This window comes from Podarcis liolepis (assembly GCF_965112155.1).
Source record: "Podarcis liolepis genome assembly, chromosome: 12".
NCBI classification, from domain to species: Eukaryota; Metazoa; Chordata; class Lepidosauria; order Squamata; family Lacertidae; genus Podarcis; species Podarcis liolepis.
The window spans coordinates 35682454-35702957 of record NC_139563.1 but is presented as its reverse complement, the minus strand read 5'-3'; the positions used below and the strand labels follow the sequence as shown (position 1 = coordinate 35702957).

The 20504-nt window shown below is 37.7% G+C and overlaps 1 protein-coding gene across 30 annotated transcripts in view; it reads right to left on the bottom strand.

The window, feature by feature from the left end:
* Positions 1 to 38: 38 nt before the first annotated feature.
* The window catches only part of PALS2 (protein associated with LIN7 2, MAGUK p55 family member), a 41166-nt gene continuing 20700 nt past the window's right edge, over positions 39 to 20504 (bottom strand). For 15 of the 30 annotated variants that reach the window (XM_083468287.1, XM_083468286.1, XM_083468292.1 and 12 more), the window contains 10 exons: positions 19046 to 19198; positions 18409 to 18561; positions 17593 to 17820; positions 15477 to 15608; positions 11153 to 11252; positions 10714 to 10782; positions 9697 to 9858; positions 8900 to 9102; positions 8306 to 8434; positions 39 to 6903 (listed from right to left, as the gene is read on the bottom strand). In XM_083468287.1, coding sequence (XP_083324413.1) covers positions 6727 to 6903; positions 8306 to 8434; positions 8900 to 9102; positions 9697 to 9858; positions 10714 to 10782; positions 11153 to 11252; positions 15477 to 15608; positions 17593 to 17820; positions 18409 to 18561; positions 19046 to 19198 — 1506 coding nt within the window. In that variant the 3' untranslated portion in view covers positions 39 to 6726. The remainder of the gene's footprint in view (positions 6904 to 8305; positions 8435 to 8899; positions 9103 to 9696; positions 9859 to 10713; positions 10783 to 11152; positions 11253 to 15476; positions 15609 to 17592; positions 17821 to 18408; positions 18562 to 19045; positions 19199 to 20504) is intronic. The other 15 variants (XR_014517682.1, XR_014517684.1, XR_014517685.1 and 12 more) reach the window with 2 other exon arrangements.

Genomic DNA, 20504 nt, shown 5'->3' with positions numbered 1-20504 from the left:
CACTCAGGAAAGGGCTAGGAAAACTTGCGAGGCAACCCTTTTTCCAATATTAAATTTATTTCATATATACAAAAATACTTTATTAGGAGTTAACAGGATTTCACAGCTTTGTACATTTCAACAATTATACAGAACAACATATGCCTTTAGCGTGAAAACATTGAGGGTTTTTAAAAAAAGTTACTGTAGTTTAGCTGAGTAGCACTTAGCCTTGTTCTATGGAACTACTTTAGCAGTTAATCAATTTCCCCGTGGTCCATCAGAATAATCTAAATTGATCAATGCACCAGACAATATTTTTCTGGGATTAGGCTATCAAGGGACATCTTACAATTCTTATCAACGAAAGTCCTCTTCGGGTGTAACTGCCCAGTGAGGCAACATGAACAGAATAAAGCCGCAAGGCTGTGCACTTAGCTCTGTCTCTCGAGGCCATGCAAATCCTTCCAGCCCTTTGCACAATTGAAATAAACTTCTGCAGCGAGGAGCCTTGTTCGTTCCATGGAAGCTCCCCATGATACTGCAAACATTGACTTTCCTGGTTCTCAGTTGTATAGGAAGCCTCCAGGTAGGTTCAAGTCTCCTCACCACAGAAGTTTACTTAAACTACACACAGCCTTCCTCTACCAATGCTGTCTCTTAGGGCAATAAGGCCTGGAGAGGACTAAAGTCCAAGGTTTAATCAGATTGCACAAATAATACATATCAACTTCAGTGCACATACAGAAACCAAATAATAAGTGATAGATGCTTCACAAAAACCTAAAAAGTACCAGCAATCTAAATTATGAATTGTATAACCTTGACATAATTCAAAGTTTTGGAATCTATCCTTATAAAATACAAATAATAATAACAATGTACAGTTGTGTAGAACTTGAATATAAAAAATGCATGTTAGTGGCAGTTGATATGCTACGTTAGTTTGAATACTGATGCCTGTACAAAGGTTTGTTTTTCCTGATCAGTGCACTGCCCATTTGATAAAGCTTACCAATTTTCTAGTAGCATGTAAGAATGGCTATTTTAGGACAGCCTCAATGACACATTTCTCCTGTCTTTAAACTGAAAGAAGCAGGTTAAAATTAATTCATGGAAGACTGATCAAAGTTTTCTGCCACAGTGCTGCCAAAACAACAGATCCAACCTGTGCCTATTCAGTAGGGAAAATTAAGGGGAGATTACTCTCCTAGCTGCAATAAACTATTTGTTTGTCTACTACAGAAGCTGCACTATAGCATTCTACAGAATAAACCCATAGAAGGCAAAGCCCTTCAATACTTTTTTATAGATCTTTTAAATACAAAAAAAGCACTTGCCGGTATAACTAGATTGTGGCCAACTGTTTTATCCTCTTCATAGCTGTTGTTTACTTAGTTTTTATAATGACAAAGTTCCTCATTAGCAGCTATAGTCATAACACTGAACTGTAATTTAAAATGTTAGCCAAAGTAGTTTACAGCCAAGACAAAAACTTCTGATTTAAATTTGGGAAAATATTTAAAAATTTGGTTCAATGATACCAAAACTGTGATTAACTTCTCCCAGCTAGACCACACAACTTTCTTACGGCTTATGGAATGCTGTACCTTGCTCCGAGGTTATAAAAAAATACTCAAGATCTCAAATCAGCAAGTTTCATACTATTTAATTACATCAACAAATTTTGCTTCCGTCTAGTATCATCATTCCCAGGGTGAAAACCAATATGGACTTCCTAGTTGATACCCAACTCTGTGCACATCTGTGCCATTTGATCATCTTTCTCCCTTGCTCACAAGACTCCACTGGAGTTCTTGAAAGCAGCTGCCACTACCCTCCCAAAGATTCTACAGCCTATATAAAATACAGTACCCAAACCGACATATAGCTTCTTCTGCATCTGTAGACAGTATAAAAACAAAGCACTGAAACCCTGGATATACCACCGCATCTTCCTTTTGAGATTTCTAGTCCATACATTTCACTCAGACTTGATTTTTATTTTATTTTATGAAGCCTTAAGTTGCTGGGTTTTCTTTTCTTAAAAAAAAAGTTCCCAGGAAAAACTCATGCTTGGAAATCTGTGACCCCTAAAGCAAGATTTAGCAACCTTCCTGTAGTTTTCTCCAAGGTTAAATGGCTTCAGTTTATTCATAGATTTTCTAAAAAGAGAGTTCATTACAACTGTAGCAAAGTTGTTAGCACAAGACAAACAGGGCCTCACACTTAAGCAAAGGGATTTGTGTTTTTGGCATACACACCCAGTAAGTTTCCAGGTTCTGCATGGATGACAGAGAGATACATGTATCTCTAAGGCATCACTGCATGATGTGAAGCAGAAAGGAAACACTTGCTCACCAAAAACCCCTAGTCTCAATTTCCCATGCCTTTTGCCCTGCCCTGGCTCTACTTCCACCCTTGTAGTTCTACATTGCAGACTTATAGTCCATCACTAGATACCTTCTACTCCTTTTGTTACAGTATAATATGAAAACGGCCCAGGCAATATATTTACAAATTACTTGATGAGAATATTTTAACACTATAGCAGCTCTGTTGTTCAAAAGATCAAGTAACCGGATACATACAAATAAGCCGTATATAAGCTAAACTTAACTTTGAGTAGCCCTGAATCAGCCTCATCCATATTGTCTGCAATCCTCAACATTTTGGTGTGAATTTTTCAAGTGAAAAAACTGCAAGCAAAATTCCAGTATTCTCATTCTAAGCTTATGTACAAGTATTAAACTCTTTATCGCTCAATGAACTGCATAGTACCCAAGGAATTCAAAATAAAATATTTCCTTAAAAAAAACACAGCCATATAAGTTGGCTTAAGATCTACAGTTCACTTTTAGAAGATTTTTATCCCTCAATAAAAAGCTATCTCAAGAGACACTGAGCACATATTTCTTTGAAGGTGGGTAGTAAAATGACCAATGCACTTTTAAAGGTGTTCCATTTGTTTTCTATCAGACTTACCTACTACTGTAGGACATCTCCACCCATCTTTCTAATTCCTGCTGATCAGTGTGACTTTAGACTATGTCCAATAGAGGCAGTGGGATAAACCAATGCTATTTTTATTGTATAGGTGGCACACAGCTAATCACGTGCAGTTCAGTAAATGAGACAAAAAGCCTCATTGACAGCAAACAATTGTGTTTTGGCAGAAGTGACAAGTGGCTTCATTCGGTAATTAGAGTGTACAGTGGTACCTCGGGTTAAGTACTTCATTCGTTCTGGAGGTCCGTTCATAACCTGAAACTGTTCTTAACCTGAAGCACCACTTTAACTAATGGGGCCTCCTGCTGCCACCGCGCCGCCGGAGCCCAATTTCTGTTCTTATCCTGAAGCAAAGTTCTTAACCTGAAGCACTATTTCTGGGTTAGCGGAGTGTGTAACCTGATGCGCATGTAACCTGAAGCATATGTAACCTGAAGTGTATGTAACCCGAGGTACCACTGTAGAGCACAACCATGTATGTATGTATCAGTTGAGTTCACTGGTGCTTACTCTCAGGTAATGGAAAATACATGTGAAGTTGCCTGCATTCTTCTCACTTTAGAAGGGAGGGAAGCAATTTTTTAAAAACCCAGCTTGAGCCCCTAAAAGCACATAATGTAGCAAGTGCTCTTTCCAGTATCGTTTGGGGTCATTATGCACTGGAAACTGCAGAGGCAAATGGTCATCTGCCTTGGACTATAGCTACACTGGCAACAGTTCTCTGAGAGTTCAGACAAAATTCTTTCCAGGACTACCTGGAGGTGCCAGGGACTGAACGTGGTACATTTACATGCAAAGCAGATTCTCAGCCGATGAGCTGTGGCCCCTCTCTTTAAAAAGTCTTGATACAACAACAGTACAATACTGAGCACATCGCCATGGCACTGTCCTCAGCAGAAGGACTGGAATTTTGGCTGCTGTTATCTGCCTCTCCCCTCCAAACGTATGATAACAATACACGGGCTCAACAGTTGAAAATGCTGCAAGCTCAGCATTTTCAAGTACAAGTACAGCAAAAGTTGATTTAGTGGCACTGTGGTGTGGAAAGTAAAATCACTTTTTGAATATTAATTAGGGAGGAGCTAGCTCAACCCTCCTTTGGCATCACAGTTCAAAAAGTCAGTTTATTCTGCCATCTTGTGAAAAGGCATGATTTCATGTTAAACACAGTTGTTCCTAGATCTGTTTCCTGCTGGAGAATGGCAATGACACATGTTGTTTCAAACACACACCAGACCATGGTTGGACTCAAAGGATCAACCCATGGCTTGGCTACTGCTCCTAATGACACAGTTTAACCAGTTCTTCCAAAATCTTCACAGTAGCAGTATAAAAATTGCATGGCCAGAGAGCTCGCTAGCTCTCTCTCTCAATGTGCCTGACTTTAGAGGCAGCCGTTAAGACAAACATTAGTGTTTCCTATCACTTTTCTTTTCGTCTACTGCCCCTGGGCAGCACTATCCATTTTCAGAGTTTGTGGGACTTATAACCAACATCTAATTCCTGTTAATTTTTCATGAAACTCTGACCTATTTGCTAGTAGCTCTTCCTGCTTTCCAACCCAAGTGAGCCATACCCATCCACTGTGCTAAAAGCAGAACAGAACGCTAAGAGGATAGGGAGCAGATTATGTGGCGATTCAGTCTTAGGATTCTCTCTCTCAAAAATAGTTCATGTTTGGAATCTGAGCAAGAAGAGCCCCAAAGCCCAGGCTTCCTTTGCTCAAGTTGGTCCAAAGATGATGCACCAAACCTACTGAAGCACTGGAAAACAAAGGAGCAGAAGCTAACATCTGAGGTTAGGATTCACTGACCTCTTGCAAGTTTCCATTTAAACACAGCTTTGTCCACCAAAAGTAATCATCACATTGTGCCTCATCCTTTAATCCTACAACAGCATCAAAACTGCAGACATACTCTTTTAAAGTGTCATTCTGGGTACCACACAGGAATATAATCTTTCCACAGTCTCAGCTGAATACATTTTTCAAATACGTAGCCTAGAGATTTAACATAATAGAAGTTCTTAAAAAATATGTTATATTGTTAAAAGCTAAAATTTTAAGTAGCAACAGCAATTAAGACAAAGGTATGCAATAATCTGCATAACATTTACAAAATATACTGAAGTATTTAAAAAAATACCTTAAAGGTTTTAAATATATAATAATACCTTTTTGGTGTCTCATCGTGTCTCTGTATAAGGTAAAAACTATCCAAACCCTGTTTTCTTGTGCACAATCAAAAAAAAATTATAAAACATTTTAAGAACTTGTTTGCACTGTCTCAGCCTTTTCCAAGCTTCTCCTTTGTTGGCATCCTATGTATGGAACTTTGGTGTTGAAAATAAAATCTGAAGCTAAGTGCCTGCCTTCACATGGAAAAAATAAATGAAATGGCAGATGACAACCAATTCAGGCACCTAGCATGTTAGTGATGAATGGGCGTATTTACAACAGCAAGCATAATATAAACTATGGTCACTAGACTAGTCTGTCTAAGTGACAATCTGCATTTATATTCATTAAACAGAATATACATCAGCAAAAGTATTTAAGTGAATATGAACCTAAGTTAGTAGATGAATTAATTTTGCCGAAAGAGAGGAGTTACTATGAACACTGGAAGAAAAAGAAACATGATTGTAAAACATAAATAAACCCACTTATAAATAACATTGATTTTTAGGAACTGACAATAATTTTAGGTTCACAAGCTATTTGGTGAATAACACAAGGTAACATGTAGCTCAGAAGTCCCATCACATCATATTTCATAACACACATAATCACTCATAATATTCTGGCGTAAAATAAAAGCGCGTCACAGAACAATATAGAAATACAGAGCAAAGTCATTGTAAAGGAGCAGGTTCTGTTATTTTAAAGCAATGGTTTTTCACAAGTGAGAACAAACATCCTACATGCTGAGCCTCACTGCAAGGTTCTGTGTTGTAAGGCTCTCTTAGGCTATTTCACCATGATCCCAAACACAATGAATTACATTACATAACTCAGACAGTAATACTTGTTTCTAATGGGTAGAAATGTTGGCCCATCAGAGCAGCCTCCTAGGGAAAGTTCAAGGTATTGCTTTTACTTTCAGTAAAAAGATATACAGGGAAGTCTACAGTACATCTGCCTAAGACAAGACAACTGCAAAACATGTCTATAAACATTAAGCAAAAAGGTGTCAGTAACATGGCTCAGTGCTGGTTGCTTAAGTATTGAAAATTCTGATCACGTCAAGGAGAGATACATGTTTATTAGGATAAGGATTAGTGTCTTCTTCTAAATAAGAAAAAAACCAGCCAGATAAAACACTTGATTTAAACAGAGTTTTACAAAAAAACAACAACATTTTTTCAAGTATTTTTCTCCTTATCACAGTGAAAATGTAAGACCAGATGTAGAAGTGAATGTTCCTTAGATGAGTAAAAGGCAAAGTAGTAAATCAAAACATTTATAAAAATGCTTCAACGCATTTCCTTCATGTGGTATGAATAGAAAGATTTGTAAAAAGTTAGAAAAATTAAAATAAATTACATATTAAGTACACTTTCCCTTCAATATATTGTATAAAAACTTGGAATAGCATACCATTATCTAAATATACACAGAATACAAATGCATCAGGTGCTGTTAGTGACTGGCACCTCTGTACAATGTGTTATCGGTATAATGTTTGTGATGTGCAGAAACCCTAGTTTGGTGCTTACACCAGTCTTCAAAAAGAACTGTCAGTATACCCAGCTAATTGGAACCCACTGTGGTTCCGTCCTCAGCTTCTCTGTAGCGGTTTGCAACTTTTCAAAGGCTTTGTCTAGATTGTCATTCACAATGATCAGATCAAAATAGTGGCTGTAAGCTCTCTGAATCCGTGCACTCTCATCAACTGTTTTCTTCAAATCAGTGTCCTGTTTGAAGATTGAAACAAATAAAAACATGATCTGAAAAGCAAACTATAAATTCTGCTTTTGTTTTACTTCAGTTAAGGTTTTAAAACTGGCAGCCAGATTTTAAACCTAATTTATTCAGAAGACATTCTTGAGGATCTCAGTGGGAACTGCTTCCTAGCAAAACGTGGTAGAGACAGGCTTAGAAATGCAATGATATCCTAAATAGTACAAGTTTTATTCAATGCATGAAAATACTCTATTTGTTATATAAGGTCTAAAATCCTTGATGCCCATAATTACATATAAACACTCTAGAATAATATTTGCACATTAGTAAATTGACAATAGCTCTGCATCAGCCAACTCTGAAAATATTTTTTTCCAAGTAGCACTATTGTCTCCAGATCAGATTACAGCAATACAATGTACGTGAATTTGAAAAAGCCCTAGAAAATTTTAGTAACACAGTGAAGCAGCTGCATCCATACCAACATATCTCACCACTAACCCTAACCCTAACCCTACAAATGATGCCAGTTTGTTGCCAAAGACATTTCAAAGAGCTAGTGATTATATATAAAGCTCTAAAAAGCCTTGGACCTGAGTACCTGAAGGACAGCATTCTACCACACAAATCTGCTCAAATTCTGGGATCATCATCTAAGGCCCTCCTCTATCTGAAGTTATATATGAGTGGTGACTTGGGAGATGCCTCACCTGAGAAATACGCTTCCCAGGGAGACTTTACTCTTTAAGTTCTTTTTATGTAATTTCATCACCAAGGAAATGCCTTTTAATTTGCCTAGCTGTTTTTAACATGTAAAGCAAGTCATCCTGTTTATGGTTTTACTCACACTGGTGAATTTATTGGTTGCTTTCATTGTTCCTCCTGATGTTTCATTATGCAGCTTCTATATACTTTCTGCTTTCATTGTTTTAATGCATTCTACCCCAAGTAATTTTACTGAAGGATGGCAGGGAAAAAACCAGGTGCCATGCTATGATAAGTAGATAATATAATGCATCTTTAAGATCACAACCTTTCACAGAAACAAGGTGTATAGCCATCTTTCAGTTAAACAGCCACATTTCTTGGAAATGCCACATTAACTTTACTTGCTGCATCATATCCACACACCCCAATCCTCATGCATTGGGAGGTTAAAAAAACAAACTATTATGAACATCACTTAGGAAAGCCATCTGCCTACCTAGACCTTCTGTAAGGCAGCAGTTATCAAGGTGAAGGAAAAGTACCACCTGCAGCAATGTATGGAAGAGTTCATGGTGTAAAAACCCAGGAAAGGTAAGAAACTTAGAGATTGAAGGTGGCCACCAAGTACACAAGGCACAGAAATGCTAGTGTTGATGCAATGAAGTTTGTTCATATATACATTTTTAAAAGTTAGATTTGCCTTACTGTAAGAAGTTTGGTTGTAATCCCCGCATCTACCACGGCTTTGTGCATGGCACGCAATGTCTCAAGTTCTGGAGCAGCAATGAACACTACGTAGGGCATAAACTCTGAAGTCCGTAATATTTTAAGTGCCTAGAGAAAGAGAGCATCAGCTAGATCACACAACATGCTGAGATTAATTAGAAAGAAGCATTATTGCAAACAACTTCATACACTAAAAGCAGGAAACTTTAAGAGGATGGCAGCGTGCAAAATATATAATCTCCACCTTCCCCATTTAAAATATTAAAATTCAGCCCTGGACGATTCAAATAAATTAGCAAATAGTGAGAAGAAATTATGTAACGTCATAACTGAGTGTTACTTGCTTCTCTAATGATGACCAAAGGCTGCAGTCCTGGAGTAAAGTATCTTTAGCTGCACTTTTAATGAGAAGGGTTCTGCTATGCTTTGGCACCTGCAAATCATGTTCTCTTCACTGCTTAGTTAATGGGATTATAGTCACTATATGGGATTATAGTCACTGCCTTCATATGGTCAGCTATACAATCTTTCCTTTCGATGCTTCTATTTGAATATAGTATTACTCCAGCATACCTGCGGATTTACATCCAAGATGCATGTCCTTCCAGTCTGAACCACTTCAAGGATAGAATCTATTTTGGTGCCATAAAGGTTTCCTTCATATTCTCCATGTTCCAAGTATCTTCCAGCTTTAACATCTGCCTCCATTTCAACTCGGGACACAAACCTGTAGGCTTGACCATCTTTTTCATCATCCCTTGGCTTTCGTGATGTAACTAGATAAGTTTGACAAATGCACAACACATCAAAAGTTAGACTGACATTGCCACTTGTGTATTCATGCAATTGGATCTTACAGGGCTCAGATCCAAAACGGGTCCTACATGAGCAGAATGGCATTTCAATCCAAGGGTGGGGTCCCATTTTTTACCAATTTGTATTCTCAAATGTTGGCACCAAAAACCTGAGAAGTTCCTGAACAGGAACATCAAATGTCACTCTTAAAATTATAAACAAAATTGTCAAGGTATTTTTAAACCGGAACTGCAGACATTCTTACATAACATACAGCCCAATGTTGAATCAGAAATAAATCCAAGCTCCATGCAGCTTATTCTCCCCAAGCGAGTGTGTTTTGGTATGCAGTTTGCTGGCACTCAATTACTGCTAGTCAGACAAAGCTACACCACCACCCCAAAAGCACTGTAAAAATGTTTACTTACAAAATATGAGCCAAGTTTATTTCTAGTGTTTTAATCTGCAGTTACTCTAGCTTTCTTCTTGCATCACAATATAAAATACCAGCCTGAATCTAACATCATCAGAGAGAAAGAAGGGAAAGATCAGAATCAAGGGTACATACAACTTACATGGCACTGTGGTTCCAAACTTTGTGGGATTTAGTACAATAAACCTGTTTTTCAAACTTCTTCTGCCCACTCCCTGGGCTCCTATTAACACCAATGTCTTTCTTTGAAACGGAGGCATTTTGGCTACTTCCTCATATATCTGAATTTCATGGCGGTCAAATTCTGGACACATTTAACATAATAAAAACAAGACAGTGGAACATGATACAGTTTCAACACTGTTCAGCACTCTTACTATACCTTAGGATACAGACAATTTCCTCCAGGACAGAACATTCCCAAGGATGCTAACATCCTTGCTGGGCTTTTGGCGGTATACGGATGTTCTCTACATACACATACTGAATCATAACATCCATGCATTGTGAAAGGGGTTCACTCCTTCACACAAATTGGGAATAATAATGACCCCATGGTTCCCAATAGAATGGAGGAACCTATGCACATGGGACTCCTTGCTCACTAGTGCTGAATACAGACACAGAGCAGAGCCAGTGGGTATACTCCCACTCCCTACATTTATTGCATATACATGGAGCTGCTTGCACACCACAACACTAAACAATATGGGGGAAACACTTTGGAGTTTATTGTTTTTACTATGGGTTCTGCATTTACTTTGTTATGTCCTGTATTTTAATACTACATAGAAGCCACTGGGAAGACAGCTATCATAAAAAGCAACATATAAATATTGTAAATTTCAAGAATATAAAATATTCTAAATATGATTTGGAAAACATTACGTTAGATTGCAAGAATATACAAATGGAAATAGAGAAAAGCTAAATTTCACCAGGAGCCATTTTCTGGACTGGTATGGATAAGAACAGGTGCTCAATATAGAAGTATCATAACAGGAGAAAATGAAGATAAAAGCGCTTTTTTCAAATTAATATTCTCCTTGTGTTGAAAATTATAAATTAAAAAACAAAATACAAGTCAAGCACAATTCAAAATGTTCCTGCTGGGTTTGTTCTGTTGTGATGCAGTATTTAATGCTAAAAGTTCATATACCTGCATTTCTAGTTGTGAGATACATCATCTTTTTCTTCTTTTTACTACTTATTGTTCCACAAAAAGGACCTGAAAATAAATGGGGAAAAGTAAAAATATACTCCATGGCAACTCAGAATAAACCTTCATCAATGCTAGGAAAGATTGGAATGATCTTTTACAAGCAAAAGCTATGCTACCCTTGAGTAAACTGGGTTTATGCAAATACCTGTGTTTATAAAGTCAGTTTGCTTTCTACTTAATATTGCCTGTGTACCAGCAGGTGGCAGAAAGGCCTCAAATTTGCAAGGGAGTGAGTATTTTAATTCTTGCTTTTTATTTTATCTCGGGTCAAATAATTTGTAATTGTCAAAATCACTGATGCACTTCCATTATTCATACCTTCTTGATCTTGCAGATTCAGAAGTGATGCAAAGAACTACACTGCTGTGCTCCTTACCTGAATTGTCCCAATCCCGTCGAACAAATGCTTTCCTCTTTTCTTCCAAGAACTGGCTAGGAATAAGTCCTGCACTTCCTCCTTCTTTGACATGGCTAGCCTGGAATCAAATTAAACATGTTTTGGCACCAACCCATAGTAAAACAACAACAACTACTACTACTAATGTAACAAAGATATTATTTAATATGCTGCAGTTTAGCTACATCAACATGTTTGGATTTAAAGCAATACCACATACTGCTACTAGGTAATAACTAGAACATTTAGTTCAATGTGGGTGTCAGAATAGATGGGTCTTCTGAAACAGTGATTTGAATTTTCTCCCCCACACTCCACCCAAAAAACCCAACTACAACTTACTCTTCATTGAACATGCCCAGAGTGTAGTTTTGCTGGTTTATTACCAGTTAAATGTTTAAGCATTTGTTTCATAGTCTTATTTCTAGTATGAAATGTTGACTCAAGTGGTTCATAAACAATCTCAAACATTTTATAGCCAGATTTAGACTGAGGTCTACATGAATCTTCCAATTTCTTCAGAAATCTCCCAAGAACTTCATTTGTTGTTGTTTTGCAAACTAAAATGTCATTCCAACACAAGGAAGAGCTTTGCAGAAACAGATCAAAGATCCATCTATTACAGCATCCTGCTTTTTGCTGTGACCCAGGAGATGCATTTGAAAGCCCACAAGCAAGAAATGAAAGCCATAGCCTTCTTCTGCTGTCAAAATCAGCTGCTGTGGCATATTGTCTCTGATCCTGTAAATTGCATCATGCCTAGTACTCCATACTAGACTTATCCTCCATGAATTTGTCTATTCTCTAAGAAGCTAGAGACCATCTATCTAGAGGTCATCTCCAGAACTTGTGGCAGCAAATTTCACAAATTAACTGAGCACTGTATGGAGTCCTTCCTTTTTTCTTGTCTCTCCTTTATCTCTTTTCAATCAGCTTCATTAAATTACTTCAGAGTACAAGTATCACGGGAGAGGGAGAGAATCCTTTGACCATTTTTTCCACCTTAGACATAATGTTCCTTTGTTCATCTCCCCCCTCCCCTTACTCACCCTTTTTCTAAACTAAAAAGCCCCCGATGTTGTAGCCTTTTCTTGCAAGTTACAGCCAATCCCTGTTCATTTCGACTGGCTTTTTCTACACCTTTTCCAGCTGTGGGGTATCCTTTTCTGAGGTGCAGCATCCAGAACTGCACAAAATATTCCAAGTACAGATGGACCAACAGAGCACATCATAGATTTGTATAAAGGCACTACAATGATGGAGGTTTTATTTTGGACCTCTTTCCTAACCATTCGTAGCATGGAATTCACTTTTTTCACAGCTGCTGCACACCACAGCTTCTTTAGGAGCTATCCACCATAACAAAAATGTCTTTCCCGGTTAGCCACCACTAGTTCAGACCCTGATGTGAAGGTATGATTTTCTGCCTCGTGTGCATGGCAGGAGAGACAACACAAAAGCCTGCAGGATCTGATAGCATTACCCACAAGGAATCAGACAGTAACGGCCAGAGCCCCCTTCTACAGCCCCTTTGTGAACCACTGCAAAACCCTCTTAATGCCTATATCATAAAGCCTATACAGAAAGAAACCGTGGTCAAGTTATCAAAAGCCACTGAGAGGTCTAGAATGGTTTGCTCTCCTTCTGTTTTTCTCCCAGCCTAGGAAGGACAAAGCAGTCTCAATAGCCTGCCCATACTTCAAAAGCCAGACCTGAACCCTGACTGAAGAAGATCTAGAAACTCTGCCTGATCCATGTGCCTGGAGTTCTATAGCAACTTTGTGCTTGTATATTCAGCCCGGAACAGGAGTATCAGCAACAAAGCAATAATTAAGAACTTCTGGGCCCAGAGTAGGCTTATTCAGAAGTAGTCACGCCACTGTCACTTTTAAAAGTGGGCCACTTTGACTATCAAGCAGATGTTTAACACCTTCCTGGACACAGCTGATGAATCCCTTGCTGTTTGTAATGAATCAAGATGGGCAAGGGTTGAAAAGATACAAAGTGGGCTGTACTTGTCCAAGCAGCTAGTCCATATTCCTCAACCTCAAAAACTGAATCCAACTGAATCAAGACCACAGGATCAAGTAATGTTCTAATCACTTCATAGACTGACATGATTTAAATTGTTGCATCTGATAGACAGCAGACACAAGTGCCCTTATCATTGGAGTGCTTTGCATACAAGTCCCACTGGATTCCTTATCATCACCATATGGGACAAATTGCAGACCTTGAACCACACAGAAAAGTTCCATTGGAAAACACCCTGAAGATAAAACATTGTTGAAAAAAGAACTGCTTCTTTACTGACATTCCAGCCATGGGTTAGGGTTTAATCTATAATGAGCTCCAACCAGTGATCAGATTCACTGGAAGTCTTCCACCCCCTCCACAAGTCTTCATAATTGCTTCACTGTCGTCAGCTCCCCTGAATACTAAGGAACTGAAGTAATTCTTAGTAGAAAAATGGTGCTTAGGAACAATTGTGCCAAGTGCCTAATAACTCCACAGAGTGGCCAAGGTATTGACAGAAGCACTAAACATGCCAACCAGAAAATCCCAATGTTCTTTGGAATGCTGTAACTTCCAATGGCATGTGTTTCCCATTCATCTAGTGTGGAGAGTTCCATTTAAAGCTCTTCATTCTGCTTTTTTAAATATAATGCTAAGTAATTTTGTGTCATTTCTCACTTCACTGCCCACCCCTAGCTTGAGATCACTTACCAGCAACTTAAGAAGCATCAGTTCCAACAATGATCCCTGGAGAATCCTTCTTATTATCTCTCTATGGTAAACATTCAATTTATTTCTACTCTTCGCTTTCTGTGTTTAACCAGTTATGAATCTCTTATTCCATGAGTGCTAAAGTTTACTCAGGAGACACTGATGAAGACTAAATCAAAGGCCTTTTGGAAATCCATGTACAGCACTGTCTACGTGATCACCCCTATCCACATGCTTGACACTAAGAACTATATCTGAAGAAGTGTGCTTGCACACGAAAGCTCATACCAAGAACTAACTTAGTTGGTCTTTAAGGTGCTACTGGAAGGAATTTTTTTGTTTTGACTATGGCAGACCAACACGGCTACCTATCTGTAACTATGAAAGTTTAGTGAATGACTCCCTTTGCAGAACCCATGCAGATTCTTCTTTATAGTTCTTCTATATGCTTGACAAAATCATATTTAATAAAGATTTCTACCAATTTATTTGGAACAGAAAGCAACACAAACCACAACTATTTCCTCTAATTTCAGTAGAATGTGTTCTTAGAAAGATAAACAAGCTTGACTTTTGTAACCCAACCATAAGTGTTGAAGATAGCAGGTGTCGTTCTTTCTCCTTATACTTATTCCTAATACTGGTGTATAAACTTAAATCCAGTTCAAATTCAAAAACTTGCATAAGTTGCCAACAGCCCGTAAATAATGTAAGAAAATGCAAACCAATCTAATCCAATCAACTTGAATAAAATCACAATATTCACATGAAATTCATATTCTGGCAAGGGGTGAGAGAGTGAGGAAAAATGGAGCAAAAACAGAGCAAAGCTGCTTATAGTACTAAGCTATATGGAAATAAGGCAAATAATTCCATAGGAAGTGTTTCTTCCACCTCCATTTCTCTTGAAATATCTGGGTTGATCTCCACTTACACAGCAGGATTCCCAGTCAAGCTCTGGAAAGAAAACTAGAAAAAAACCTAGAATGCAGTGGACAGAATGCTAGGATGAACCACAGCTTCTAGAGCATGGCCAGCCGTGAGCCTAGTGAAATAAGATGCTTTGAATCATAGAGCCAAGGTAATATCAAAGTTCTATCACATCCTTTTTTGCTCAATAAATACACAAAATCTGCCAACCTCGCTAGCCTAAAGTTATATAAGAAACCTACCACCTCACACATTGTTCCTCACTAGGTTTTCTGTAAAACATTCATGCTATATTCCGATTGAATCAAGCAGCCTCAGGTAACCTGGCTCCCTAGTAATCAGCAGTGGACCAATTTAAAACATTCCTGTCTCTCTCATTCCATTATTTTTCTTGATATAAAAATTCATTGCAACCATTTGGAATGAACTAATTCTGACCACGAGGGGATGTACATTAAAAATAGCTGCCTACAATTGAAGTTTGAAAGCAATCCCTTATGACACTGAATCATAGGCAGATCAGTCTGTCTATGTGCATTTGAATAGGAAGACTTTGCACAACGATAAAATATGCAACAAATAAATGAATAAAGCTGAGGAAATGACAAGTCTAGAGAAGATTGAATTAAACTTATTGTCTTCTAACCTGCCACCAGTTTGGGTCTTCACGATTCACAATTTGAAGAATTTCTCCTTTAGAAAACTTGAGCCCTGCTTCTTTGCATGGAATCAGGTTGTCGTTATATGGATTATAATCGAAGTGACACTTAACAAATACCTGTAACAAATAATGAAAGGGCTTAGCAAGTTCACATGATGCTTACTGCTTAACTCCAGACAATGCACATTTTTAAGAAGACAATTAAGTTTCTAGCAAGTATAAAAGCAGTTAGCCCAAATGGGCACAAATTACTGACATTGGTCTGCTTTTCACATCACACTTGCCCCGACCATGGCTAATCATGGCTTAGCCCAAATGAGTGAGCGTGTGGGCTCCCAGAGAGCAGAACACAACCAGCTTGGTCCTCCCTGGTTGTTTTGTTGTTGTGTTTTGCTAAGCCATTGTTTTGCTGAACTTGTTGTCTGAACCCAAACTTGCGCTTTAGCTCACTCCAAGCAAATCACAAGCTGTACACCATAGGGTAAACAGTGGTTAAAGATTGTGGCTTGTCTAGAAAGAGCTGACGCACAAGCCTGGGCTCAAACACACTAAGCCAAACCATGAACTTGTTTTAGCAAAGCACATTAATGAAACTGGGGAGCAGCACAGCAGCTACAATTTCCCCTCTGAGTGCCCACACATTCACTCATGCACATTTGACTTGTGTGATGTATGAATGAGGGCATTAAACTTAGTGGCTGCATAAACTATGTTTTAAAGTGTTTAAAATATTTCCCAAACATTAGCTAAGAATAATCATAGGAGGTGAGAGCAATGCTTAATTTTTAATTAAGAAGGGTGCAAGACTGAAACTTGTGTGGCAATCCCTGCTATCTACCATGAAAAGAAACCTGCTCCTTAGTTCCAAGTGCAGAAAGACTGCAGTTGACCAATGGAATGAGGGAATGTACTCTTTACATGCTCAGCTAATATGGCTTCCTTCCTCCTCCTACTACAACCACCTCAGTTATCAATGGAATAGTAAGCCTTAAGAGACTTATTTTTGAATGCATTTAAAGTTTAAATTTATGTGGTGTGCCTTATTCCAGTTTTTCTGCAGGTCAGCAGAGCATATATGGGTGGTTCTATACTTTATGCCGCATATTGCGTTATTAATTTTTTTATAAAATGCAAACTGCCAAGAGCCTTTTTAGAGAAAATACTAGGGAAAAATCAAAACCAAAATGTAAACACTAGTCAGATACACATTACTGAAGAATTGAGAACACTTTGAATGTCTACCAACAACTTACATTTGATGACCAAACTAATACTTTCCAAACATTTCATCAGTATAGTTTGTTCTGTGCTTTTCAAAGAAAAATATCCCTTTCGACATAACAAATTGATCCAGCAAATCCTTCTTCTGTAAAGATGGGCTCACTTCTTATGCAATGAGTTTTTCTTTTCTACTCTGCATATTTGAGAACTGGATCAGAGCCCAGCCAGCCAAATGTAGCTTCACAACATGTTAGTACTGTGTAGACTTAATATTTTTCATAAACTTTTTAAATATAGAAAGTTGTAATCTTGAGCAAAAACAAAATGCTAACTTAAGAATTTATAAAAGAAGACTGAATGTAGCTCATTTTTTGTTTTAACTATAAACTGTATATAGTTTAAGCATATGTTGGACACAAAAGTATCAAAGTAAATGATATACTTTTTCTCATTTAAGAGGAATTCACAAAAACTTAACTCCTTCAGGAAAGTAATATAAAGCCCTTTTGTAGACAGTAAAGAGCAGCTTCAGAGGTGATCTCCTGCTCTGTTGATACACTGACAACGTATGTACTCTAAGTGAAAGAAAACCTTGTGCAATTATGTTAGATTATAATCTAACAAGAGAGTCATATTAATTCTGCATAGTATACACTCTACATAAGGATTTTATATTCCATCAAGTGGCCATTGGTGAGCCACTGACTGTAGACAACTGATTACTATAGTTATGGGAATACACACACACACACACACAAATATAAAGAAAAAATAAAACATATAACCAAATTTATCCCCTGCAATAGTTGATTTAATTAACATTAGAGTAAAGGAAAGGAAACAAATGAAGTCCCTTCAAGTGAAACATAGTACTACTCACCTGTTGGGGAATAATATTATCTCTGTAGCTAGGAAGAATCTTCAGAGTGACACTTCCACTAATACTTTTCAGAAGTTCTTGCAACTCTTTTGGATTGTTTCCAACTTCATGACCATTAACCTCTTTAATAATATCACCCACATGTAGAAGACCTTGTCGATCTATCATTCCTCCATGAAGGATTCTTGCAATTACCAGATCGTTATTCTCCACCCTAAATGTCACACCCTAAATGAACAGTGGGAGGGCATCAGAGTTTATCTCTGCAACATATATCCACATTTTAAAACTAGACTCTTAATACTGTGATTGTGTATCACATGAGAGTTGTTAAAACTTTTATGTTCCTGAAATCCAAAAAATGAAAAGTACTTCAAATAAGGAACTGACTAACAAAAATCTATTTGTCAGGCTTTCAGCTGACAGGAATGATTCCAGACAATTCTGAGTTCATTAAGGTTTATTCCACGGTGTAGGTAGCAAGAATGTATGCTACCCAGTTAACATATATAAAATCAAGCTTGTAGTTACCAAGGCCCCTGAGGAGTTTCTGGTAAATGGCATTATTTTACCCAACATAGCTAAAGGTTTCAACAGCTCTTGAAAACTCTGAACTACTCAGATGCACTTAGGAAGTTTTCCTTTCCCTACTTCTGTTCCACCTTAGGCTATAGCTTCAGTTGAGAATGGATTTATCTTCTTACAACATAGGTTAAGAGAAGCAAGAAAGTCAATACACACAGACATGTCGAATATCCCTCCCCTCTGTATGTAGGGAAGGTGGGAAAACGGAATGTTCTTTCACAATTTACTTACCAGCGGCTCCCCTGCTCTTTTGTGAATGCCAAGTATACGGATGGCATCCACGGGCACTATCTGATTATTCACTGAAGAATTATTGATTTCTGGGCTTGAGGGAGGAGATTCATAACACTTCGATGCCACAATATCATGGGCTTCCAAGAGTGACTGCAAAAAACAAAACATACATACATACATATGTAATGGAGTGTAGCAGTGTAATTACTAAAGTTACATTTGTTTCTATCTAAGTGATAATTGCCCCAACAGTCAGAAAAGGAGAAATGTAATAACTCCTCAACATTTCTGTGAACAAGTGGACACTGCAAAATTTCATAAGCTCAATTCGCATGTCAAAAGAGCAAGACAGTAAGCTTCTAGTTAATCCTTTTTTACTAGTTTTCATTTTAAGGTAATTCTTCCTATGCATGTTCTGCAGTTTAGAAAGTGGTGCTTAAATCTCATTTAAACTAGAGCAACAAATTGTTTAAGATCAACAGAGGTTTCTTCCATTTCAGCAGGACACAAAACATAACTAACTCTCTAGATAAAGGACACAGTGTTTTATCTTTAATTAGATGAAAATTGATTTTGATACATTATAGTAAGTGAACAAAAGTATTTTTTATTGTTAAGAATGAAGTAATCTTACCAAAAAGTGTGGTTCCTTCAGTATACCAACCAACTCTGCAATGTTTTCATCTTTGTTTATTAATGGACTGATGTCTTCAAGAATCTCATTTACCAATTCCAGATTGTTGTCACTGACAGCCTCAAGCTTAGAATCTTCCAGTCGTTCATGAGCCTGTGAAGATCGGAAAATAGACCTTAGATTGACTGGAAAATTTTTGATTAACAACTCTGCTTCTCCAACTGCATTGCCTCTGGTTGCTTGTTCAGATAGTCTAGCATACAACTCTATCTTCTGAATAGTTATTTGGTTCCCCTACCTCTAGCAATACAAGCAAGATACTATGGCTAGCATACAGCTCTGTGGGAGCAATAAAATGTATCTAGCCACAGAAACAAGGTTAGCAGGTTTTTTCCTCACCTTGGCAACTGTTATGGTGACTAGTGTTCACTTAATTCTGTGCACCACCATCATACATGCGAAACTGATTTCTTAAAGCATAAATAGGCCAACCAAGTTGGCAGCTGTAGGTGATATATGGTTAGTGAAAGCACCTTTTACCCAAAATTGTAGAGCTGGGACCCTGAGGATCATCTAGACCAACCCTCTGCAATGCAGGAGTATGCAGCTGTCTTGTCTGGGGATCGAACCTGAGATCTTGGTGTTATCAGCACCATGCACTACCCAACTGAGCTATCATAAATCCTCATTGGGAAGGGTTTTCTCTGGCCTTCCTGAATTGTGATGCTGCTGTCTTGTATACTGTTTTGCTCACTGATCTATTTATGGCACTTTATTACTTTAGTCTGCTCTTCATTGCTATGAGTGCCTTTGAGCTAAAAAACCAGCATACAAATAAATTGTAATCACAATCCTTGAGATCTTGATTCAAGGAAAGTGTTGCTAGCAAAGTGTAATCTGGATATCCAGATTTCCAGCATATACATATTTTATCTTTAAAAGTCTGTTAACAGTGCATTGAAGAATTCTGATATGGAAACTTTAAACTCATATATTTAGTTTCTCTCTTTAAGCAGCCATCAGATTCTCTACTCGATTCATTTTTTCTTTTTTGGCACAAGTATAGATGTATCCTCAACCATTGTAAGTTTTAGAAAAACAGATCAGCGTTCCTTTACTGAAATTATGTATACAATTTTGTGATCCTAACTGTTTATAATATGGGAAACTGCCTTAAGTAATAGTTGTCAGTGAACTCAGTCACCAAAAACATATCTAGAGTGTCTGTGGGAAGAGTAGAACACCGGGTTGAAAGGAGCAGACAAAATCCCCCCGAAATGCTCAGGCCTTTCAAAAGGCTTATAATTATAGTTCATTTCGTTTCTATATCACTTTGTATTATTAAGGAAAAATAATCTGAAATCGGTTTTCAACACATTAAAACATTAAATACTACAATCCAGTACTAAAACATTACAATCCCCTTTCTATGCTGGATGACAACACTTTGTACACAGGG